We start from the raw sequence: 27,558 nt of genomic DNA, 5'->3' as shown, positions 1-27,558 counted from the left end.
AAGTGCTATCCTTAACTATTTTTTAAAAAGTCATGCATATGTAGAGATTAAATGGCTGCTGTCCTTGGCATTTGAAAGGGATGTTCCCCAGTTTTGTTTCCTCTTACTAAGGCAATGTTCACACTCTACTAACTTGCTCATTTTTGCATGAGCATACAGTAATGTTTTCAAGGACAGAGTTAATTAATGTGCTCAGCTGGCACAGTTACTACTGTTGCAGCAGCACTCTAGTGCAGCTACTTGTTTTGCAGGATAAATTATTTCAGTAATTCATGACTACTTAAATCATCACTAGAAAACCACAAAGTTTGTTAGCTACTTAAAGCCAGTTTTCAACACTGTTTTTTCCACTTTAAATAAAAGCTGGCATTCCCAGACTGCTACTGTTTAGCTTTTTCTTCATCTTCTCCATCAGAAGATTTAATACACTAAAAATTCAGCTGCCTGAATGCTGATCACCACACGCTCATGCTACAGAAATGGAGCACTGTGGACTTCATATGCACCAAGTTGCTGTTAATTATTTTGCATTTGGGCTTCTGCAACTTTGTTTCTGCTCATGTTGCCACGACTTCGTAAGATCTGCTCCCCCACTTCACAGCACATCCAAATTGGAGATCTCCTGAAATATGTCCATTAGGAAAAAGCCATGATGAAAACAGGTAGAGTACAAAAATAAACAGGAAAAAAAAAAAGTTCAAGAGTTAACAATGTTTAGAAATAGAGTTCTACACCACTGGAAGGTGGACAAAAAATAGGCTGTCCAAGGGACAAGAAGCAGCAGCAAATCTCTGGAAGATGATATAATGATCCCAAAACCATCTACGAGTGTTTCATGTGATCAAGAGTCTCAACAGACCTCAACAGACTGTATAAACCAAGAGTGTAATGCATGTCCTTAGCGTGGAAAGGATAATTTACTTTATAAATGAAAAAAAATCTTCATGATAAAAATGGCACTTACTGGTAGCATCATATAAAGCAACAACTGTGACTGCCTTCCGACTCAGATTGAACTGCAACTTACTAGCTATAAAAACCTTATTTCTGTTTTGCATTTGTAAGAAACTATAAGCCATGCTAAGCTACAACATAATTTCCTGAAAGCCAAGGACCTGGAAAGAAAAATTCTCCAACTCATTGGCTACTTGTACATGGCAAAAGTAAGTACCAATACACGGAGAACTGTCTTCTGTTAATTAGTGACATGTTCGGTGGTCTTAATACAGCACAATATAACCTAAACCTGGAATCAGTTAACAACTGAGTCAGCTCCTAAAAGGACCATGGATTTAATCTTCACATTGGTGAAGAAACCACTGAGGAGTGAAGGGTTCCTCGCAATTCACACAATAAAATACTCTGTCAAAACAACATTGTCTGGTTCACTCTACGCTCAGATCTCCTTATTTCCCAATTCGAAATTCCACATGGTCGTCCCTCTATGTCTTTTTGCTGCATCTCAGCCCCGTTAAAGCAAGAAGCGCAGAAGCACACAGGTTTTCCTGAAAACTGGGAATTGAGACTCAACAATGAGAAACAGGCAGAAATCCATGCTTGTAGGAGGCCCAGCTCTGCACATTTCAGACCAAGTCTCTCTCATGTCCTTTTAGCTTCAGTTGAAATGTATTATAATGGTTGAGGAAGGGGCATTTAATACTACTTCATATTTAAGGAAGCTCTCAGAACCTAATGTAGCTGGCAAAATGCAAAGCTTTACTCTTACACATTTCTTAAACACTCCCGAGAACTGCAAATACCAAGTCATTTCATGTTTCCTTCCCCATAAACAATCCTACATTTCACTGCTGCTATATACCAACAATGTCTGTGTTAGCAATGTAGCCTGGCTCATCTGTTGTGGTACAACAGTTTTCTTCAGGCGTGGATCAATAATGTTCCTTGCTATACATCAAAAAAACTCTTCCTGGCAGACTGTAGCGCGGCACTTGGCGCATTCTGGGACTAAGTTCATCCTTATGGCAAGCAGTAACTCAAGATTACACGTATTACCTTTCTCCAAGTACTATTACAGCTTTTTCTCGCTACACTAAAAATGTATGCAGACTGGGAATCCAAGTGCGACTAACTCTAGGGTAGAATTTATAAATCTCCACCATCCCCATGTTTATACCTCAGCAGAGTGCTTCTGGAGCTGGATGACTCACACGACCCTTGAGCATAGCTGCCAGACCTAAAACATGACCCTCTGGCAAGTGGCTCGGTTACTTGTTTTCCACTGGTCACGTCTCCAAATCTCCAGGTACCTGTCAAAGCCTCAGACCCAGGGCAGATGGTTTCAGATTTTTCTGCCTAACAGAATTTTCAGCGCACACTGCAATTCATGATAGTTGATCGCCATGTATAAAGAGAACAATCCGCATTTTGCCTGACACAGATTTCATTATTTTGGATAAATTCTGTTTTTTTTTTTTTTTCCCTCATGTTACCTGGTGCTTTTGAAATACTTTCAGGCCTCTTGTGCACAAATTGTTCTCCAGGCATTCAGTTTTGATTTAAAGCTGACAAATAATGCTCCTATGGCATATCCTAGATGTGAGTATAAAATGAGACACTCCCTAAGCATCAGTACTCCCAAGCTTTGTCGTCCTGCCACCCCTGGACTCCTTTACCCAGAAGCGTTACATTACATCAGGCTGTCAAACAACAATCATTTTAACAGAAGTCCTTGATTGAGCTTTTCCCTTTGCATTTAAGAGCTTAGAGTCTTGGTTGTTGTTTTTTTGTTTGTTTTAAAACTTATATGTAAAGAGTCACTAGACTGCAGATCACCAATAGAAAAGTGGTTTATAAAATCAGGGACTGGTGATAAATCAGTCTATCAGATCCCCCATGATCTGTGGGGCAGATCTCACTTTTTAAAGGCCACACTTAAGAAATAAAAATACAAGGATAAGTAGAAGGAAACAACCACCCCATCCATCAAAAATTGAGGCTGGGGAAAAGAAAGAGAAGGAGAGAATCCTTGCATTTTGTGCAAAGGAACTACTCCCAGCCAGTCACTGCTGGCTTCCAGGCTCTTCATTTTTGCGCAGCATGCAGTACAAAATTCTTGTTTGAATTAAAGGATTTTTTGGCTCAGGAAAAGCAAACTTGACCTCTAAGAAGACTTGCAAAAGATGTAACTAAGGCTCAGGAAGTCTAGTATTGGTGTATCTGAAAGAAGGATCTCTAAGTTTGAGATCAGACTCTTTTCCAGGTTTTTCAAGCACTGACTATCTGGGTGAAAGATCATTTCTGTTCTCTCTGTAGAGCACCTACTACGAAGCAAATTCTGGTTCACAACCAGGTTCATGTTAATATGAATATCAAGCACTTTATGTGATTTCAGAACAAGTTACAAGTTGTGCACAGCCCTTAAAACACCACTTTCAGTGCATTTGCATCTCTTTATCCCTTCCTCTCACCCTGCACAATGTGCTTTATCTATTCTGCTGATATTCCCAACTCTTTTTCGGAGGCAGAACATTAAAGCATTCTACTTCAGCTCAGATTTTATAGACCTCCTACCCAGTTATTAAAAGGAAAGAAAAAAAAAGCAAAAGCTTTTCTACCTGCTGTTTTCTATCCACAGAGTATTCACTGCCTTTTCATAGTTTCTTCTATCATAATTCCTGTCTCACTCATGCTTTTATTAGTATCATATGTATTTCTCCTTTTCCTGCAAGGTGTAGGGTGCAATTACCTCCCAGGCTTTTTTTTCTTGAATACAAAACAAGAAAAACCTGAAGATAAAAACCTTCAGTGCTCAACAAGAAGCGAATCCACTGTGTGCAACCTTCTCTAATTAAAACTAAAACAGTGACTCCAAAGTTGCTGCATGAAGTTTGAAGTAGCCCCACGAGGTGGTCTACTAACTAGTAGCTGTAAAATTAATATGACCAGAAAATAACTTATGCATTACTTTCTTTGACTTTGTGCTTGCTTAACAAAAATAGAAAATAAAAAATCTCTAGACAGAACAAGTCAAACTACCTTACAGGCACAGTGTTAAAAACAGGAGGGATGGAGAGAGAGAATGGATCTGGTGAAGAGTTTACTTATGCTGATAACATGGTACAAGATTTCACTAGTATGTCATGTACTTACAGCCCTCATATAGGCAGCAATAATCCAGATGCAAGCTGAATGGAGAAATGTTAATCATTCCTTCTTACGGAATTAACCAAAGGCCAAAAGTAGGTCAGACAAGTTTATGCAGAGGCAGTTACACTTCTAGACAGCCTGTTGTATTTATTGTTATCTAGAACCATGGAAAGTGCCAGTACAAGTCTGTTTACATGCATACTTCACAATATACAAGTGGGTCTTAACTTTCCAATAATTTAACTTCAGCGGACCAACTTTCTCTGTGACCTGACAACATCTTAAGGCTGAAGAGTGAAGATCTTGAAGTGTCAAGATGCCTGTATCATCTCTTGCTATAGGAACTGCTATATGTAAACCTATTCTGATGCAAAAGGAGGAAGCCAAAAAAAATCTGAATTTAATTTTCAGAATACGTATTGCTATTGATAGCTTATAGCTCATACCTAGAGAGATGATCAGAGGAAAAAGAGAGAAAAATATTAGAAACTCATACCTGATAAAAATGTGGCCAGAACGTACTGATGGCAAGTTCTGCCTTCACCCATCCTTCTGTAACAACCCCCGAGACATTCCATATTGGATTGCCCTGTGGTCCTCCATTCACTTTCACGTAGACATTCAGAGAGCCGGGACTCGAACGGTCTCTGCTGGATAAGTAATAGTGGAAGTCGATGCAATGTGTGTCATTTTCCTTTAACGTAGGCAGAAGCAAGTGAGCTTTCTGTCCAGATGCCCGTCCAGAGCTGTTCACCATCATGAAGGAGCCTACAGAGAGAAGAAAAGGAAGAAAAATCAAAAGCATTTTCTTTTCAGCTCTTTCAGTAAAGCCAGCTTCCTTAGAAAAGTCAATGATTCCTTTAGATGCCAGGAAACAAAACATTTATCTGAAGAACTCAAACTAGCTATTTTATGCTAGTTGTTAGGTAACAGAAAAGAAAGGATATTAAAATTACAGGGTATAAATACAAATAGATTCAGGGCCAACTATAACCGCCTTAATTAGATAACTTAAAACTCAAATTAAAAATACTACTTTGCTTTTATTATTTTATGACCACGGAATAAGAGAGTCCCTCTAAACAAAATCATATTCGCCACAAGACTCTCCTATCACGTACAGTCCCAAATACCTAGTTTCCCAAAAGCACATTCAATACAAAGGACTTGAACAATGGACCAAATTCTTAGCTGATATTAGTCTCCATGGCCCCTACCCACCTCATGCCAATCTACACCTGTTAACTCTGCATCTTGGTACCGAAATCTTTTGAAGGTGGCAATACGCTAAGAAATACACAGTTTTCAGAACCCACATAAATTAGGCTTGTTAGTGTACAGCAACATCAGAGCTAGAAATAACGCAACAAGGACAATTACATTTCTAGGAGGGAAGGACCGGCTGAATTTAAGCAGGAAGATAGATACTAAGGCAATTTATGAGTTTGTTAACCCCGAAGCTTGCATCATATTAACCATGGCACTGGATGTTGAACTTGTGTTTTGATTCATCAGGCAGTTATTTTACAGCACGTTGTGTCTCAACTCATCTCTTCACAGATGCATCAAGGTGACAAATGTTAGCAATAAGGAAAAACATTATGAGAGTTATTTGATTCAATTCTGTTTAAAGGATCTGCTTTGTGTGTGTGCAGACACTCGCAGAAAAAGCTGAAGAACATACCAAGATCTGGTGGGGGGAATCTGTGTGTCAGCAGCCAGGCATAATAATTTCTAATCAAATGCAGCCCTCTTGACATTCTGAATTCTGATGCAGCTGCCAAGTCATGCTACAAATGTATTTCTCCACTGGCCTCTTGCAGTTTGCAGAAGATTGAGTTTGAAAAGCTTTGCCTCACTTCTAACCTATTGACTTTCCCTATTCCATGCCACAGCAGTGTGACAGACACTCAGATGAGCCAGATAAACATTTTGATCAATTCTGTCCACTGAACAGCCATATATTCTAATTTCTTTTTAATCAGCAGATACCAGCAACTTTCTCCCACAAAACTTTTTTTCCTGTGTTTATGTGGTGTGTATATATATATATACACACGTATATATATATATATATATGCACACATGCATTTTGTGAAGTACTGAAAAGCATGGATGCAGAAGAAAGTCAATCTTTCATAAAGAAATCACACACTCTAGAGACCTTGGAAAATTCAAGTACAATGCAAGCACAGCTGGGGAAGAGGCTGTACTAAGAAATAAGAAAAGCTACAGGCAAGATGCTCTCTGGCAACCCTATCTTTCATTTTGATATGCTGAAAATCCCAAAGGTCCCAAATCAAGAAATTCCAGATTCACAGCAAGGACCTTGAAGAAACACATGAGCTGAATCCAAACTTTTTAATTTCTTTCAAATAATTGTAGTCTGCAAGACGAGATTTTGACAAATGTTCAACTGTTGATATGCTTCTGCTCCCAGTCAACCACAAAATCCCCTTCCCTCAATTAAAGAGATTTCAGTGGGTGCTATATTATTCTTAGAAATACACCCAAATAAACTAAAGTTTTGAGAACCTGAGATTTGGATGCAGTTTGTATGACCTACAATAATTTCTTACCCAAAGTCCAATTACCAATAGGCTTGAGGAGGCAGCGCAGCTGGAAATCTGATGGGCTGGTTTCTAAGACTAATTACAACACTCACCTCCATGACCTCTGACAGTGTGCACAAGCTGCCTCATCTTCCCCTATAAATCAAGTAAGAACAGTAAAAACTGCTGCCGAGAATCTGGGAGAAAAGCCACTGTGTAACCGCTGATTAACAGTAGTGTATCTTTGTTTTCTGTGGAGGAACACAGTGGCTGCTGCAAAACGCACCACTTGCAGCGTTTCAGTGCCATATTCATAAACAGTACAAAATGAGATGAAGACAAGTTGTACATTGACCAGATCTCACATTTGAGGATGATGGCACAGTTGATTAAAACACTCAGTAAAGCAAAGCAGAGATGCTGGGCATCAACAAGGATTTGGACTAAATGTCTGCAAACCCTGGGTAGGAACCCAGGAAAATTCATTTCTGCTCCACCCCTGATGGGATCACAAGGCACGTCGTTTCACCTCTGTTCACCTCCTCAACCCGTCTCTCTGTTGCATTTGGATAATAAATGCATCTCTACCCTGAAGATCTACTCTGAAGCTGTTCTATGTGTAACGCAGTAGGGCCTTGAACTGTGCTAGGGTAGGCAAGTGTTTCAGTGATAGAGTTAGGGAATATTTCACTTTTACAGATTCATGTATAAAAATAATGAGCTTTCCTCCGGGAGAAAAACATCAGCTCTTATAAAAAGTTCAAAGCAATAATTACAATTTTATTTTTTTGCCGCCCACCAAACAAGTGAATCACACGCTGTTCGCAGAATGACAATGGCCCTTTGTGCAACTGCTGACAATTCGAGAGAGAGTACGAAGCCTGGATGGAGTGACTGACAACAGGAGCAAGTGAAATAGCCATCCATCAAAAAACATTTAACAAAATAATTATAGTCTTAGTTTCTAAAAGAATAGCCTTACAAGTAATTGCCATATGCAAATTATTCATAGTCTCTTAGTTATAATTTATGGTTGCCTTTTTTTTTTTAATATCGCATACCTAGAGATAAACGAGAAAATACTATAAAGACTTACTATCTCTTATTAGGAGTTTACTGGAGACAGTTATTTTATATGACAGTGGAAAAGATGAAAAATTTCCAGTTACGGTGCCATCTCTGGCAGAGAGAAGTACTCACACCCTTCCATCTGCCATCTGTCTCTACCTGCACTTATTTCCACGGAGAAGTCACAGGGCAGCTCCCACAAGAAACCCTTTCCCTGGCTGGTCAAGACAGCACCCACCACGTCCAGCCTGGCCTCAGTAGGGGCGTTTCAAGTCCCATCAGTACTGAAACTGATACTGGGTACAATACATCCATCTACAAAATCTTGCTGTTGTGAATAAATTGTAATGTAAATCGTTCGTATTATCAATTATACTACAAACTGGTCTCCAAATATGCCCAGCTGTACATGCTTTGCATTGTTCTTGCACTGTGGACTTGGACGGGCGTCCTGTCCCAACCTCCAGAACCTTCCGAAGGTTGCTCTGCGTGCTCCACGACCTGCAGCTGGGAGCCGCTGATCTGTTAGGAAGTCCGTGCCCAGTGAAGCTCCCGTGGGCAGGGTACATCACTTACTGCAGGTCCAAGAGCTCAAAAATTGTTCTCACTAAGAAAAAAAAATAATAATTCCAAACAGCCTTTTAAGGACAAATGTGTTTTTCCTTATTATCTTTAAAATAAAGTGACATATTGTGATTCAGAGCCTGACAGCCTTCTTTAGAATGAATACAGAATTGAAGCTGATGGGACTTATTTTCAATTTATAGGCCTGTATGTGCAAATAAAAGAGGTACAATCTGGTCTGGCACCAACAAGCCACTTGTCACATTTTCCACTCATATAAGGAACTAGGGAATGAATTAACATGTCACAAATGGAAATTATTGATCGATGCATGACTGAAAGCCACTTAAATGTCTCCAGGCAAGGATTTGAATAAAACAAAAGGTATCCTGGAGAAACTCTTATTTAGAGCGATTTTGAACAATAATAATAACAGAAAAATCATTTGGCTCTGTTTTTTTATTTACTTCCATCTGGAAAGTTCAAATGTCATAAAACAGACACTGAACTAAAAAAAAAAGTTTGGGGAGAAGACATTACCTATGCTGTGTGAAAATTTGTTTTGGTTTGTTTGTTTTTATTACTATATATTTACTGGACACAGAAGCACATGCTCATTAAAGCAGCTGAATATCAGGTCAATTAAATTTAGTGCTCTTGGATCAACAGGTTACATTAATTAATATCTTGCTGATTTTACCAGCTTCCTGAATAACTAAAAATGAACGTGTTATGTTCAGATCAGTCAGAAGCAAGGAGGAAGGGAAGATGGTAAATAAATTCATTTTTAAAAATCCATTCAAACGACAGGGAACATAAAAAGGCACTCTCTCATAGTTATTAAACATACCACTGAAAATTGGGGAATTAAACCATGAAGTGCTCTCTAGCTGGCCATAAATTTCAATTTTTCCCCTGCTTGGTGCATAATGATGCCTTGATAAGCCTCCTATTATTGATGCATCTGCAACATATATCCTCTTTTTGAGCTGAAATGCTACTTTGCAGCAGATGGTGGCTATTGTGTTTACACATCAGCACTTTATGATTGCATTTTCTCACGTCTGCAGTAAAAAGAAAGCCGTAATTGAGTTTTTAATGGCTTTGCACATTGTTCATTAAGATTACATGAGTGTGTTCTGACAAATGACAGCTGAAGAAATGAGCCACTGAGAAGCCCTCGTGATCACCACAGACCTCTGCTGATGCTCCTTCACTGCTGGCTTTGAAGAACTGTGCCGTTTAAAAGGGAAATTATAGCAACCATTAAAGACTGAACGTAAACTTGGAAAGAAAACTGTCAGAATGCTCAACTGCAAAACAAGGCTTCGAAAACCCTGAGAACCAAAATCTGGTACAGAACTTTTTTTTTTTTTAAATAGCAAACTCCTTCCCACAATCCGGGAAGGTTTTCCAGCAGCTCCATTGATGCACGAGCCTATTTCCACAACACACAGTGTTGCTTCTTCACAAAGCAACTCTATCCTCAAGAAGGTATGGGTCTGCCATCTGACCTTGTTGACACAACAATGAACTCAACACGGAGTAATTCGGGTTGGAAGGGGTCTCGGGCCATACCTAGCACAACCCCCGCTCAGAGCAGGGCCAGCCACGAGGCCCCGTTGGGCTGTCCTGGAGCTTTTACCCACGGAGCCTTTCCCAGCCCGCAGGAAGACTGCCCAGCTCGCTGGTAACCAGCTCCAGCACCTGGCTGCCCTCGTGGGCTTTCTTTACAGCTGGTCTGAAACATCTCATGTGCAGCTACACCCTTTGCCTCCCATCCTCCAGACACTCCCTGAAGCAAAGGTCCCAGCTCAGACCTCCCGAAACGCTCCTTGGGGGGGGGGGGCATTGGGGGGCTGCTGTTAGGTCCCCCCAAAGCCTTCCCTGCCCCACGCATTGGGCAACTCCTCAGCCTCTTGCAAGAGCTCCAGCCCCTCGGGGGCCTTCAGTGAACCGCAGACAAGAGCCACCACCCGCTGCTACCACCCCATCGCCTCGGACCGAGCCCGCTGCCAGCACCCAGCCCGACCACGACACCCACAGGTGGGAGGCCCCGTCCTGCCTCCCACGGCAGCGGCTGCACTGCACGGAGCCTCCTGCAGCTGAACTACAGTACCAGGAGAGCTCTGGAAACTTCACATCTCAAAGATATGGAGAAAATGTACCTGTTCTAGCAGGATGCAAAACCAAAACATCCTAGGAAAGGTGCTTATCAGAATAGTAACATCAGTTTACACCAGCTGTTTTACCCTACATACATAAGTGTATGACTAAACAGCTTTGTGGTTTTCATACATGGGAAGAAAGGTCTATTTCTATGAACCCTCAATAAACACACAAAAAAAGCCACCCTGCCACACAGTCTGTGTGGATGGATACCAAAATGGAGGACAGCTTATGGCCAAGGAGACTGAAGTTATTTAGAATAATATTGATTTCAATGGCAGGTACGATTTCTCAGCATCCTTTCTAGGTTATTATGAGCGTGTGACAGAGCACAGACCCTACAGGGGCACCTCTGATAGCCTCCCTTACAGAGAAAATCAGTTTGCAGCTAGTCGTGGCTAATTACCTGTGCATCTTTCGAGCACTTTGTCTCTTCTACTGCAGCCTCACTTCTTTTAAGGAAGAGTCCTCTCAAAATTCCTTTTGGAAATCCTCTGCATTTGAAAGTCATTCTTTCAACAACAGCTTTTTAATTCAACAGACCGGTGAGCTGTGACTTTCCTTCGCAGGAGTGCTTTGACTTTCCCAGTATTTCAGTCGCACTGGATTAGGGTTGAAGCCAGTTCATTATCTTGTAAAACGACCTGGAAGTCTGTAATCATTGGCATTTTTACAGAAGGAGAGATCTAGCAAGAGGCACCTATGCCAGCCAACTACAGAAGCTCATGCCTTTCCTAGTAAGGTTCCCAAATACAAAACGTATTTGCACAGCTTTTGGTAAAGCACATTTATAATGCTGTCAAGTCAGTCTGAACACCACAGGATGGATATTGAAAAGCATCTAAACTGGGTATGAAATAAATTTGTATACGGACAATATATGAAAACAAGTCAATCTACCTCAATACTGGGCCCTCCAGTAGTGACAAAGTGGCTATTTTGAAAAGAACAATCACAACAGTATGTGGTAGAATTTATCATTTCAGCATCTGCTCATCAGCTTTTTTTCTTTTTTCTTTTTTTTTGAACTTGAAAAGCAGCATCTCCCCCTTTCATTGATTTGCCACAGGTGGATCTTCCTTCCACGATTCTTGTCGAGTCAGCCAGACATAATACCCTGTCTCAACAAGCTCTACAGTTTAATTATGCATTGTGCTGCTGGAGGAGGAAAAAAAAAAAAAAGTATTTCCATATACTGGCTTTAAGCTACTGCCATGAAATTCACAGCTCTTATTTTATGTAAAGTTATGATTACCCACCTTCTTCATACTTCCCCCATTTTTATATCCCTACTCTTCATACTCGTGTATAACCACTGACGAAAGCTTAGAAATCTCTTTCCCTGACTGATGTACCCCAGACAGCAGCGCTTGTACAAACTCAAAATTAAACAAGGCATATCTCACAGCTGCTATCCCTTTTTCAAATATTAGGACAAAATCAGACCCATGGGTTTTATTTCTCCAACGTGGGCCATACTGAATTAATCTACCACAGAATAAAAAGAGCCTGATTCACGGATAAATATGAATATAAACTGCAAGTTGAGTTCCATATAATTCATGAGGACAATTCATTTGCTTGGGAAACTGTTGAATAATAGGAAAATATTTTTTAAAGAGACAACCTTTATTTGTAAAGACCTTTTCTTCTGGAAATTTATGTCATGAAAAGAATTACGTTGCTGGGCTTTTTTTTGTAAGAAAAATCTTCTCTGGGAACAAGACAGATCACATATTGCTTTAGCAACTGCAAATATTTGCTGTACTAATTTAAAGGAAGTTAAGATTGCAGCATAAAACTTCACCAACTTTTACTGAATCACAGAATAGTTTGGGTTGGAGAGAATCTCAAAGCCCATCCAGTTCCAACTCACTGCATCAGGTTGCCCAGGGCCTCGTCCAACCTGGCCTTGAACACCCCCAGGGATGGGGCCCCCACAGCCTCTCTGGGCAGCCTGTGCCAGGGCCTCACCGCCCTCTGAGGGAAGAATTTCCTCCTAACCTCTAATCTAAATCTCCCTTCTTTCAGTTTAACACCATCCCCCCTCATCCTGTCATCATCTGACCAAGCAAAAAGTCGCTCTCCGTCTGTTTTAGAAGCCCCCTTCAAGTACTGACAAGCTGCAATGAGGTCCCCCCCGGAGCCTTCTCCTCTCCAGGCTGAACACCCCCAGCTCTCTCAGCCTTCCCTCACAGGAGAGGTGCTCCAGCCCTCTGGGCATCTTCGTGGCCTCCTCTGGACCCGCTCCAACAGCCCCACATCCTCCTGGTGCTGGGGGCCCAGAGCTGGACGCAGGGCTCCAGGTGGGGCCTCAGGAGGGCAGAGCAGAGGGGCACGATCCCCTCCCTCCCCTGCTGCCCACCCCTCTGCTGATGAAAACTGGGTGTTTAACAAACATGGGTCTGGTTTCCACATTTCACAGATTCTCTGGGAAGGAGGATGCTTGCAGCTCTTCCTGTTTTATACAAAACCAAGTAATTGCAGCACAATATTCAGAAGTAGGGAAACCAGTGTCCCACAGTTTCATAATTGCACGCTGCAGACTTGTTCATTGATTCCACCAATTGAGCCACAACGTAGACATTTTCAGTGGCATCCAGACACCAGTAAATCACAGCTATTATCAAACTCCACTCCTCTTACAAATGTTTTCCAAGGGCTGCGTAATGGTGACCCACAGACATGGAAACAAGATCAAGTGACTGCAAAAGCCAACCAGAGCCTAATTAGCTGAGGGCTTTAAGGTGGATGATGGGATTCTGCAAAAGGCTGTAAAGCAGGGACTTTGGGATGAAATGTTTTGTGAGAAGTTTCAGAATCCCAGCTCTCAACAACAGAGAAACGGTCTCAGGAAGAGATGACACCCAGAGTCCAGAAGCTTTGCAGCCACTCTGGGTTATTACAGAATCTTGCAACATACCCCAAATTTGTTTGCTCATTTTTCTTATTTCTATATTTTATTGCTTTTTCCCCCACTTCATGCTTAGGAAGGGACCTTATATGTTAAAGGGAGGCGCTTTTAACCTTACAAGAATATTTAAATCATCACATGAAAATACCTTTCTCACTGCTCTATTGTTAAAAGCATTGTTCTTATAATGTAACGTGTAGCTCTTGTTCACATAGTCCCATGGCATTTACCAAGGACAGACAGAGACTGACATATTTCCAATGGGAAGTTAGCATAGGGGATTCAATGTGAAGTTAACACAAAGGACTTCATAATTCCCCCACTTACAAATGAGGATTATTTCACTGTCCTGAAGAAAATTAAACCACAACGTGAAGGCACAAAACAGCAACGAAAATAAGCACTTGGGAGAGAGATAGCATCCAACACAGCAGAGGGACTTCTTGTCATCTCAATTTCTAGTGAAGGCATGGTCACTGGGCTAGAAATCCTGGCTCTGTACAACAACTGACTGCAGTGCTACACAAATGACTAGAAAAAAAAATACAGACTTTTCTCTACTGCTAGTTTCTGGCCTCAGCTACAGCTCAGAGTGGTCCCTAGCAGCCTGTACTCAATACGGGTATACTTGTACCCAAACTACTGTTAGATTCAGCGTGGAAAATCAGCACTTAAAAATTAATTAGCATCTGTATAGAGCACAAACATGGAAGTGACACTTAACTACACTTCCCACGCCCAAAAAGCTCATTCTAAACCTTGGCTCTGATTCCTGAGAGCACTGACACCTAACAGTTTTGGTCTGTAACAAGGACTATGCAGTTTATCATGAAGATTCATGACAAAATTTCTCTCTTTGCTGGTGCAAGGTGATGTCCAGTGTTGCTTTACATCTGCATCTCAAGAGCAGGTCCTTCCGTCACAAATCAGCCTAAGAGCATTTGCAGCTGATGTTTGCTGGAATAGCATCAGTGGACAAATCACCTTCTCCTTTCCAACACCAAACTCAAATTTTGATTTACAAAGCAGAAATCATTATCAAATCTCAGATGAGAGCCATTGCTCTAAAGCTATCTTGCAAATGCTCTGCTCTCAAGGCTCTACAGTCAATTCTAGAATTTTCTTCCCATGTTTCATAAATGTTTCTTTAATAAAAGACTGATTGACACAGCCATAAGCCTAGGTTCACTGAGAAACAAACAGTGGTGTGTGCTGTAGAATCATAAACAATTCTATAAATCTCAACAGTGAAAAACTTTTTAATAGATTCATTGCCAACATTCAATGTTGCTAAGGTCACTGCCGTAGTACACTTCAAGACTGTCCTTATTCCATTATTTATAAATATGGTATAAATCGCTTTGCAGTACTATAAAAAAACAGGTCCATTAGCAATGAAGCTATTCCAGTCTATCAGGTAAATGAATCTTGTAAAAATGAACATGTTCCTCTCTACAGTCAACAGACCAGAAGTCTCTATAATTTTAATTATAACTTCTTGTTTGCAACATCATTTTTTAAAACACATGAAAATGTACACTAAAACTGAAGAGGTGTTATTGCTTTTCAATTCCAGGAGTCTGATAACTATCTATCCTATCAATTACTATCTTAACACCTAGATAAAATAGGCAATTGATTTAAACGCTTAATAAAGTATAGCTTATTAAATGGGCAAATAAACAAAAGAGAGGGAATGGTCATAATTCAGCTTAATATCTTTGTTTAAAGACATTACAAATCTTGTTCTTAGGACCCAAGAGCTTTATTACAGCTGAGCCTTGAAAGAGAAGGCCCACAAAAATGAGCTGCAGGGACATTAGTAACCCTCCAAGCCTCCTGCAAATGTAGTTCCGAGAAGGCTCAGGATTCAGCAGAATATTAAGTATCTTCCTTACCTGACTTAACCTGTGACCAACTGGCTGCTGCTGAATGCCTCTCTCTCATGGAAATAGTTGGATATCAATACGCAGCCTCTGAATACACCCTCTGAAAAAACTGATCAATTTTTTAAGTTCAAGGCATACACCTACTTGTATAACAAGCATCGTTTATAAATAGATGCTAAAGAACTCTCTCAGGAGGAAATGCCAAAAAGAAACGAGTTTAGAGGTAGCAGTCAGTGAAGACTTTTCTGAAAAAGTAATTGCTATTTATTATGTGTGCCTCATAGTTTGTTTATAAATATGGTACGTACTTTAAAAATAAAATTCCGAATCTCATTAAAACTCAATGGCTAAAAATAAAGTTCTCTCTCACCAAGTAGACAGATATTCAAGGAAACCATGTTGTAGGTTGTTGATTGCAAGCAATTAAAGAATTAAATCAGTATATCACAGCTACTGCAACATCAGCTCTTCTTGGAGGCAGGGGGCAGCAAGACAAAGGTCAAGTCTGCTGCCTCTCCGTACCAAAACAGGCAACTGAAACCTGCTTTGATATGCCTAAACAGACATGACATGCACAAAGTTTGCAATAACAGTTATTTTTGGTTTTGAAAGCTATGTCTGAATGTCTGATATATGTGTAATGGTCAACAGACATGAAATAACTAACAACTCATGATTATCCTCACAAACCACCTACTCTGCACTATCCAGACACAGTGGCTGACCAATTAAGACATCTAAAAACTTACCAACAGCCCTTTTCCAGCACACCCGTTACGTTACCTATTTTTATTTTGTCTTGACCCATGTTTTCCACTTCTGGTTTGTCTCTGAACACATTTTTTTCACTTTTGCCTGCTTTACTTCTCTCCTCTGTACACATTTGGAAAGACGAAGTACACAGACTACAAACTCCATTACGCCTTCTCCTCCCTTTCCAGGTGAGCCACGGGTACCTGCTGGGTGCAGGCTCATTTGAGAGAGGTGTGTGGATGGATGGCTTGAGGTTCATGAAAAGGTTCAGTTCAGTTTACTTTCATTTGGCTGCTCTAAAGCCACTGAGATTGAATGCCACCAGATGGTTACCCCAGGGTACCTGAAGGTTCCCAGACACCAATCGACAGCATCAGTGTGCATCAGACAAAACCTACTGCGCCTTCCAGTGTCTCAGGAGATCACCAGGTGAGACTGCCGTGTTTGTAAGGGTCCTGTTTTTGACAAGGGAAGAAGCCATGCTTATATTTTTGCTGATGTATTTAATTAAAACTGACATAAAATCTGAATTGCTGGGCGAGTTGGACCCCAAGGGTCAAAACCAATGTGGATTTTCTGGAAGACACTCTAGAATCCCTTGTCATATCAACAGGACAGCAACCGGAAGTATTTTGGTGAAAAATTTACTTCACTAGAAAGGATTGGACCCCAAGTTGTCCAAGCAGTCTTATTTTCATTATATCAGACTCTTTGTTTGCTTAATCACTGAAAACAAATGGCTGAATAATTTCCTACACAATTCCAGAGAATTAGAAGCGTTGTACACGCCAGCCAGAATTAAATATCTCATTAGCACACGTGCAGCTACTACATTGCTGGCCAACATTTATGGCCTCTGCGACTCATGTAAAACTTCCATATGTCTTATATACGTAACATTTTCTAGGCAACTGCAGAGGGATTATTACCTTTTATATTTGTGTCAGAAAACACATACTAAATGCAATGCCAAAAGGCAACTATAGCGATGTCTCAAGAATTGTTTCTGAAAGAGTTTGTTTTTACATAAGAATGCTCTAACCATATGGTCACTTATTTGCACATTTACGAAATCAGCACTACAGCTCTAAACTCCGAACATGTTAAAGATTATACGTGGAGTTATTTTTGCAACAAATTCTCAACGCTGCTGAGCTTGGTTTCAGCAGAAAGCGTTAACTGCTGTTCAAGTCAGTGATGCTATTCTGGGTTTACCACAGTATAGCCAAGGATGGAGTTTGGCACAGGGAATTCAGGACGTAATTAAGACCATCTCACAAGCCACCACACAGTGTGGCAGGGCAAGAATTTCTCAAAAGGAGCAGCTCAAAGCTGCAAAGCAGAGGCTGATGCACGCCACTGTGTAGGCGTAGTGGCACAGGAGAAAGATGCCTCAGTCGTTTCAATCCACATCTTTACCAGCTGCGATCGCTCTGATTTGCTCATTCCCATGGGAACTAAATTAAACCAGATTTTTCTTTGAAATGGCAATGTTTGTTTGCCTATGGAAACTCCTGTTACAAGTACAGCAACCTAAACAGAAGAGTCGCTGTCAGCATCCTCATTTTCAAGTGTGTAGTCCTGTTAGGGTAGACACTTCTTAGCTAAACGTTACTGATTTCAAGAAGAGAAAATGAAATGCTACCTTGAAGCAGCTCACTTGCCAACGCTGGCTAATACCACCATTCAGAGAAAGTGCAGAAGTCTCCACAATAAAATACTAAGTTAATCCAAACAGAAGAAATTTCTCCATAACATGGGGAATTTTGCGACTGACCCATGATGACACAAAACAGTATTAGTGCTTAAACTCCAAACCATGCAGTTGCAATTGAAGATTATTAAACTGGATCCATCACTGCACAGAATTCTAATTGTTGTCTCAGTTAACATGTGATAGCTACTGAAACTTGACAAATATTTTTACTCAAATAACTTGACAGTTGCGTTCAATAACAAAGCATTTGAGTAGCTTAAAACCAGTTGTGCCTTTGAGCCACTGGATACATCCCTGTGTTTTAATCAAACAAATGCTCAGCTCAGTGCATTTAATGTACAAATAATTTGGAATATTTTATCATGACTCACTTCTTGGTCTCTTTGATAATAAGCAGAAACAGAATTATTAATATCTACAGAGGCTATTATTCACATGGGTTTTTCTGAGCCCAGCTGGATGCCTGTGTAATTTTTTTTTTTAAACTGAATTGTCCAACAGTGGGTACACATTTATTTCCTGTGGACTGCAGTTCATTTGGAACTTAGTGTCATATGCACAATATTAAATTTTGGTCAGAAATTAATGGTATCTACCAAAACATGCTTTCTGGCCATGTTTTTTCCAGGGGGAAAAAATGGCTGTATGCTACATCACCCATTCCGAGCTCAGCAGGTAGTGACAGACTGACCTGATACCACTTCTTGCGTAGAAGCTTCCAGTGTCGTACCTGGCGAGTCCCTGGATCCAACCAAAATGCACCTTTCTCTCCCTTGGGTAGCTTACACACAGTACCTGCCACACAAGACGACTAGCTAGCGTGGTCATGAGTGCGCTGAACCAACCAGGACTTCATTTAAATGAAGGGTGTTAGTTAACCGTATTACAAACATCACACCAAGTCGTGGCACTCTGGTTAAGTGGATGGAGCTAAAAGTTACAGAAGGACTGAGTCTACATGAACATATTTTTAAGATGCAGTGTAAACAGAGTTCATACCATTAATCCAAAATTGTAAGACACAGCCCCTACGCCACCCCAGCTATGCAAGCTGCTAGTTTGCCTCGAGTTCCTCAGAGCTCACAACAAACTCTGCAGTCAGTGCCAAGCCACTTATTTAATTGCTCGTTTCCTCCTACAGAGCACAGTTGAATGCATTCTTAGGAAAGACATTTGGGCCATCGGTTGTCAACCTTCTGCCATATTTGACTATTTTCAATCTTGAATAGTCTTCAAATCCCAAATAGAATTGTGTGTCCCACTCCCCAAGGATTACTTTATTTAATAAACTCTCAGGAGGTATTTCAAAATCCCTGCTAAATCCACTTTTTAATCCATTATTACACTGGCATCTAAGTAATTTCTGTACATTAGAAAGTCATAGCTGTCCCCTGCAAGCACTCTGCTTGTTAGCCTTTCATGCTGGATTCACCTACATGGATACATCTATTTGTTATTGTTTAGGTTGTTTTTACCTCCAAGCCTTCTAGGATCATCCCTTTTCTTTTTGTTAAAGAAAAAGACTCCAAGCTCTTCTTTTTAGTAACCAATTAAACAGCTATGAAAGAAAACACACATTAGCAAATCATCTACCTCACTTCAAAATTTTCTCGGAATATCAAAAAGACTTCTTGTTCCTTACCAAAACCACAACTGGCTGTTTGACCCACAGTACGTTGGTCTGACACCCATGAGGAAAGGTCCAAAGCAGGACAGAATAATTTCTAGAATTGAGACTAGTGCAAATAATCATTTAGATAGTCTGAAGAGTACTTTTTTGTTGTTTTTTCTTTTTTCTTTTATTTTCTTTTTTTCTTTTACAAAGAGATGAAGCTAATTACTGATATTCTAGCTGACTTACCGGTTCTCATTTCCTGCAGCCAGAAGATTTAAATAAACCTAGTATCTCTATTACCTTTTTCTGAAATTATCTTTTCACCCCAATTTCAAGTGTCTATACTACAGCTCAAAATTATTCTTAATAGGCTTCTTTTCATTTATTTTTTTAAGTGGAATGCCATTTTTATCTTCAAAGTTTACATTTATTTGCTTTATTTCAACATTGCTTTATTTCATTGCAGTCCCAGCAGTCACTCTCAGTAGGTACTTTCAGTCTTCAAAAATGCCACCGAAAGTAGCAATGGTTGAATAAGTTGCTCTCATATACAAACTACACATCGTGGTACAAATGGTAGCATGGTTTCCTACAGATAAAATTTCTTAATTCTTCAACTGAAACCAATGGCAAGATACACGTGAACTTCAGTAGAAGGACAGCGCTCTGACTTGCTTTTACTTCACTAGTTCTTTGTATTAAAATTGCTGTAATTTAAGCAGGTATGAAACATCTTTTGGGACTACACATTTTAATCATTATCATATGATACCATAAGATGTTCCCAGCATAAGCAGGAATAAAAGTTAAAACTCTAAATGAGAGTCTTGTAACAACTTAAAGTATTGTGACTTGAGTGGAGTGTCAGGCAATTACAGACGAACATTTCAGATGGCCAAGAGGTAAAGTGAAAACTTCAGTCACATTTTCAGAACGTGAAGGAAGTTTTCAGTACTGGTTTAAGTTCAAAAGGAAACAGATTTTTCCATAGGCAAGGCTTACCCTCACTATTTCAAGAGTTTGCAGTTGAAACAGGTTGTAAATACTTCACGTAGAAGGAACTCAACTTAAAATATACTTGGAGCAGTTCTTCCGGGTCCTGATCCTCTCTTAAATGAAGCAGACAAATAAGCCTCCTCCCAAACTCAGCAGGATCAGAATCAGTGCCAAATTATTAACATGTAGTTTCTCAGTAGGATTATCTATCTTTGTAAAATAATTGCTCCTCATGGCCTTGCAAACAAGCGAGCAATTTATGCAGGATTTACACTGAGCTAACTAGAATTTTCACAAATTCATGCAGACTAACTTTCCAAGCATGTGGATGCAATCAAGCTTTCATTTTTCCCATTAATCTCTATTACAGAAATGTAGTCTGCGATCGTATTTCCATTCCTCCTGGCTTAATATATCAAATTGTATTCTTGCAGCAAGAGTTGTGTTGTAGACAGCTTCAACAACATTGTCCTGACACAGATTTGAGGATGGCAATTTCTCTGGCATCCACACCCTGCTCTTTTTTAAGTTTAAATAGCCAAATGAATTTCCAGAAACCAGGGATGATTTTCATTCGACTTCACTCGTGGTTTCCAAACACTGACAGTAATGTAGTAATTCCAGGTGTATATTAGTTTTTATCAAAACCATATGCTGTGTGACATTCACACTGTGCTTCTACTACAATTAAAAATGCAGCTTGGTGTCCCTTTCCCCTTCAGTTGTCTTCACAGTATCAAACTGAGCCATAAAAAGATAACCTGGCCTGCAAGGAAGTAGTTCAGTATAGTCTCTTAAAAACCATGTACATCTGTGTGCCTGTTAAGTTAAAGATGCTGATATTTCCCTAAAGCGATCGACGCTTTTTCAAATGCCTTCAGACAAAAAAACTACCACCCTGAAAACTTTGTTTTGCAGATAAGTCCCCTAAAGCATTATAGCATTTGTCAAGTAATTGTGCAGAACTGTTTTCTAACATGCACAGACAACAAGTAGCACAGGAATTGGTGGGATATTTGAACTGAAACCATCTTTGCATAAAAAGACAACTTGGAATGAAAACTGAGTGCCAATTCTGCTTCCCTGATTACATGCATCCAGCGTTGGAAACAGAATCCCAAGGAGAAATAAGAAAATCTCTCAAAACGCCTAATTGAGATTTCTTCCTTTGGTGGTCATATACAACATAAAATGTATCATTATAAATTTTTTATTAACTTTAATTAAGCTTCCACTGACCTGAACTCATTGTGATGAGTAATCTCACGAAACCCATAAGATATTCCTTTAAATGTGAGCACATGTACAGGTAGCCTATAATATTGCCAGGATAACCAACTGGTCAAGGACAGCAGTAGTGTGTTTGGATAGCTTGAGTATTTCTCAGACTATCAAAATTGCTCGAAAAATAAAAAAGCATGCAGACTGCCTTCTCTAGTTATTTGATAAAGCACTAAGATTCACTGGTATGCAGAACTCAAATCCTGCATTTGTCATTAATCCCTCAAGTGAGAAACATACCTGAGACAGACCACTGCTGCTTGTGATATAAAAACTACATTTAAAAAACAAAGCTTTTCCATTTGTTTAGCCTTCTCTATTACTTTTGGTATACAGAGCACCATGATGTGAGCCACCAGAGGAACGGAATTAGAGCAGTCCTCCTCAATTTCCTTTGCGAGTTTGCCTCTGTATACTGTAAGGAGGAATCCAATTTCCAAACCTACAGGCAGTCCATTTAAAACACATCTTTCCATTTTGAACGCACACCACTTGCAGCTTTTGCTTTGAGGACAAGCAATTATGTTTCACCCTGGTAAGGCAAAGGCTCAGCATATTCCACTAAAAACCGGTAACATGCCACAGGTTTACATTTTCAACACAGATACCTTTATGAAATTTTGATTTCACACTACTGTAGATACTCCATGCCGAGCGTAACCTTTCCTCCAAACAATCTTTATGAATCCTACCCTGTTTTAGTTTTCTTCTAAGGTATTAGATTCAGTACCATTTTTATTTGAATCAGTTCAAGATTCTTTAGCCACTGCATTAATAATAATGCATTAAGGAGCTAAGAAGAATTGAGATCATTTGCCCCATTTGGGTCAGTCTCTACTTTGCATTCATGCAGCCTCCGTCACAAGGATGAATTTAGAAGAACAGGGGGAGACTGGTTTCTTCCTGGTCACAGAACTGGTCAGACTCAGCACGCAACAGTTTGCCTATCAGTTTTTTAAGCACTGTGTTTCCAACAAAGGGTATGCATTTTCAATCTTACAGGATTTCTCTAGGCCACAAGCATACGTACGTTTTCCCTGGTATATTTCCATTATGTCTCAATAAGGAAGAAGGTTTTAATCTTTTGCTATTTAGGAAACTACCAAGTAAGTCCATTTCATACACAATGATGCTAGAAATCAAATGTCAAGGAACATCTAAAATTCCAAATAGCACAAAGCAGCGAAAGTTTGTTGTTTTTTCAGAAACATGAAATAAACTGTGAACAGCTAAACTGCTGCGTTAACATTTGGTATTAAGCCGCAGCAAAAATGTTTCCAAGTATTGATCAATGTCATGACAGTACTCAAATCTAAGGACACTTACGAAACACTAATAACATCAAGGAAAGCAAAACACTTTTAAACCATAAAATTGTTAAGGTTGGAAAAAACCTTCAAGATCATCTGGTCCAAACATCCCCCTACTACCAATGTCACCCACTAAACCATGTCCCTAAACACCACATCCAACTTTTCCTTGAACACCCCCAGGGACGGTGACTCTACCACCTCCCTGGGCAACCCGTCCCAATGCCTGACTGCTCGTTCTGAGAAGAAATGTCTCATTTCCAACCTGAACCTCCCCTAGTACAGCTTGAGGCCACTCCCTCTTGACCTAAAATATGGTGCCCACACCCCTTACAATTCTAGACACCTTTATATCACATGTGGTACTACAGGAACAATTTTCAAGTGCCTGATTCAAGTGCCCATTTCTGCATTCTCAAGCACATATGCTTGCTGCATGGCAGGATTTCACATATTCAGTTGCACTATTGTATGGCAAAAGTCTCAGCCATACTTACAGTATATGTTAACATGTAAAACCTTGGTATAGCTACACATCTGCAATTCTGAAAAAAAAAGTGTAAATTCTAATTACTCATCAAGCTTTTGAAGATGCTGTTATTACTACCTCGATGTCTAAGATGCTCTACTGTTAAGTCATGCTACAAGCCTTAAAAAGGCTCTAAAGCCTTTCTAAAACTTTAGGAGAAGTGCTGTCTCGTATTTAGCAATGGAAGTCACTGAAGCATAAAGAAAAGCTAACCTCAGAGATCAAAACACGGAACTGGGAGAACACCGAAAGAAAGATTATACACGGCATAATTTACACAACTATTACAGTTCTTCTCCTATTTCTGAATCAACTTATATTATAGTGAGCGAGTTTTCCATCCATATATAACATGAAACAGATTTTCATACAAAAACAAATGAAGCTTACAGCTAACCCTCTAAAATTCAGTTTTCCCTCCTCAGCATGGCGCAACCAAGCATTATGTGCAGCAGGGCACAGGCATATGCAGACAAGGAAAGGCAGGGCCAGACACCGAGTCTCCATGGGAGCTGCTGGGCAGTTAGCGAAGGCCCTGCTGAGCCTCCATTCACTCATATTTCCCACACTGAACACCCCCTAATAGTCTTCAGAAGTATTTAAGCAACATGTTTTACATCAAATCTCCCTGTCTCAGCTACTATACTTCAAGACCATGCCCAGCAACTTGTTAAACCGTGCCCTGTAACTCTCAGCTTTCAGTACACGAGGCTGTGGTGAGATCAGAGCCAAGGCACCCGGCCCAAGGAGGCCGCAGCAGCAGGGCGGCCTCTCCAGGCCTCACTCCTCGTGCCATGTTCATGCCTCGTGTTCAGCTCCTGGAGTCAGCAGGTACGTGCGAGGCAATGCTTGCTCTGCTCAGACTGAGAAAGTAGCCGAGGTGGCCACAGGAGAAACCACAATATGCGTTTAGTCTCAAGGCTGGCAGCGCTGGACCAGGAGCACCTGCGCCAGCTAACAAGGAGTGAAACAACAAAATAAAGGCCTGTTGCTGCAACCTCACGGAAAGCTCCTACCAGCTCCTTAAAAGCCAACACTTCCCTAATAAATATAAATATTGAGGATCAGTTCTCCCTTCAAAGGCTGAGTGAACATTAAGGTCAACCAGAGATCAGTCCCAGCAGTTTTAAGTTTCGTCAGTGTGAGATTTATTTTTTAACTTCAAATATATATACAAATTGTCAAACAATATTAGATAAGCAACTAATTAGTTTGGTATTTTCTCTTTAGAACCAGCTAGCCTGTAATACCTTCCAAAGAAAAAAGTACAAGGAATTTTATACTGAACATTTGCAGAATAACACCTTTTACAGAAACTCTTCTAAGATTGGGTAATTAGTTATCAACATTGAAATCTTTGAGGCTTACTATATAGGGAAAAAAAAAAAGAAAAAAGAACAGCACTTTATTCAGCTACTGAGAATCCCAGATTTGCTGCTGCTTGAAGATATGCTACCAGAGAACTGTTTCTAAAACAAGCTTTGAATAACTTAGAGAGTCCAAAGGCCACCTCCAACCCCATGAAATTCAGAATTTCCTTTCCTTTAACACATCAGGAGAGACACTTTTCGTATGTTTTATCACCTTGACACCTCAATGTCAATGGGGATTTGCCCCTACCCAGCCTAACCCATAAATGTCCCAAAATAGAAAGCAGATGGGAAAGGCATGCCAGCAAGACAAGCTATCCTTCATCCTCAGAGTGTCCAACGAGTGCAGCCTCCTCGGCTAAAGGCAAATGGGACAGAATGAGTTCCCTAATTAATGGACAGACATGCGGTTAGCGTTCAAAAGTCTCGATTGCTCAAATATATTACCCCACCACACAGTGCAGCAGCATAATTTAGTCCTTTATGACAGGCTTAGAGAAGAGCACACACTTTTATAGGGCTTGTTGAAGTATGTGCTGATGCATATGTTTGTGAAGAAACATGGATTTATCTCATCCTGCCCATATAGATTTTCTTCTATTTGATGAGTAAGTCATTAGGGATAACAACAGCCAAGTCCTACTGTTTACTTTCACAACAAGGACTTTCAAGGCTGATACTGTCTAATCTCTACGAACTAACTCATAAGTTTTATTTGTGATCTTTGGGACTTTTGCCTAACCTTGTTAACACGTGCAACACACTGATACACACTGATCTTTTATGTTCGATAATGAAATAGGCAAAAAATCCAGAATGCCTTTATGCCCCACTTGAATCTTCATTGAAAGTGGTCGCTAGTATTATTTACAGCGGCTGTTTGACCATGACAATTTGTGCTTGCTGGAAAAGCATCCTACAGAATTCATCAGAAATTAGCAGATACACAGGGATCCCTGTGCTCAAAATTCTGTTTACATGCCTCTTCCCTGCTTACTGGTATGGTTCCATCTTTCACACAGCTCAAGAGGGACTTAAAACACGCACATCTGTTAAAAATCCAACCACAGTACTGATGCTACCAGAGGGGATCAAAACCCAGGGTAAGACAGTTTCATCTATTAAAATGCAAGCTAAATTCAGGAGCTGGGAAAAACATTTCAGTGAACATTGTGTCAATCAGTTCAAAGAAAAAAAAGTCATTTTTAATGAACTCTAACATGATATGGACAAAGACGGTGATAATACACTAGAAATCATTCAAAAATCTGAGTAGTTAGCTGCTTCTGCCCCTCATATGCCAATGCCTTCCTTGCCCATTTAAGGCCAGACTTCTGCTCATTGCTGCAACATCAAAAACAAACATCAAACTAAAAGTCACTGGAGGATTTAATCTCAGCAACGGTGATCTTACGCTTGGCAAAAAGAGTAAAACACTGATATTGCTACTTTACTGTGTCTCTCAAAGAGAAAAAAAAATAGAAAAATGTGTAAGTATTAGAAACCCATCCCTTCTTACCAGCTCTCTAAGCCAGATCAGCTTTCCATACCACACTGCTCTGCAAACCCTTGCAATGAATATGATAGGAAATTCTTTGCATTACTCTTTTTCTGTGTATATGGAAGCAGGATCTTGGGGAAGCAATGTAAGTGGCCATCCCAGCATGAACTAGACTCTTTTTTCCTGTTAGGCCATCTGTTCAACAGAAGATCACAGAGGTCCATGTCTCAGCTCCTTGTGAAATTCTGGTGGAGGGGTATGGATGCCGACTGCATTCCTGACACAGCTATTCAGCTAAATTAAACAAAAAAAGCTTGTTTTGAATAAAAAGCAAAACCAAAAAACATAGCGATTGCATGAGCTCGGAAGTCACTACTGCGAGAAGGGGCTGAGCAGAAGCTTACATGAGTGATTTACCCTGTAACACAGAAACTTTTCTCATTTATGAATTATTCACAAACCTAGCTTGACACCTATGAATTTGTTTGGGGTTTGTAATAGTTCGGATCCTGTATGTGGCATTTTTCAGCTGATGGGTTATTCACTGTTCATTTCTACTCATCACAACTTGTGCCTCTAAGCAACAAAGCGCTGTTTCTATTTCTGGATCAGATCACTGAGCCTTTTATGAGCAAGGAACAACTGCTTCCATAACAAATAGCAAATATACAGTCTTTTTTTTTTTTCTTTAGGTTGGCAATAAAATTCTCAACATTACCCATTTGCCCAAATTTCTAGGCTTCCCACCACCCAAAAACCCCAAACACACTCACGTTGACTCATTTCCCAATATTTCTCTTGCTTCTGTTTCACTTTTTATTTGGCCTTGGATCTAGAGAGTAAGATGATCAGCCTCCAAAATGCAGACAATCATCACCCAGAGTCAGCAAGCTCTGACAGGAATGCCAGAGACAGTGTGAACGCAGATTTTGAATGGACGGTAGCAGTTTGGGGAGCTGGAACTGCATTTGCAGACAACAATAGCATTTCCAGCTCCTGAACAAATCTTTGCCTTTAGATGGAGAAACAAACACCAGCTCTGTCTTACCAACAGACCCAATCCAAAAAAAATACATAACCATTGATGCACAGGGAACAAAGAGCAGCAACCATATTCCTCCCAACATACTATGTAAACAAGTTGCCTTCAAAATATTTTAATACAATTAATGCTATATTCGCTTTAAAAATGCTTTGCATTTGCAAGATACAATAACCTTAGA

The 27,558-nt window shown here is 40.1% G+C and overlaps 1 protein-coding gene across 29 annotated transcripts in view; it reads right to left on the bottom strand.

The window, feature by feature from the left end:
- PTPRT (protein tyrosine phosphatase receptor type T) overlaps positions 1 to 27,558 on the bottom strand; it is a 572,020-nt gene that overhangs the window by 279,896 nt on the left and 264,566 nt on the right. For all 29 annotated transcript variants that reach the window (XM_083801726.1, XM_083801725.1, XM_083801723.1 and 26 more), the window contains one exon: positions 4,604 to 4,875. In XM_083801726.1, coding sequence (XP_083657852.1) covers positions 4,604 to 4,875 — 272 coding nt within the window. The remainder of the gene's footprint in view (positions 1 to 4,603; positions 4,876 to 27,558) is intronic.

Source organism: Anser anser, assembly GCF_964211835.1.
Source record: "Anser anser genome assembly, chromosome: 16".
Lineage (NCBI taxonomy): Eukaryota > Metazoa > Chordata > Aves > Anseriformes > Anatidae > Anser > Anser anser.
The sequence above is the reverse complement of the archived record's forward strand: the minus strand, read 5'-3'. Positions and strand labels throughout refer to the sequence as shown.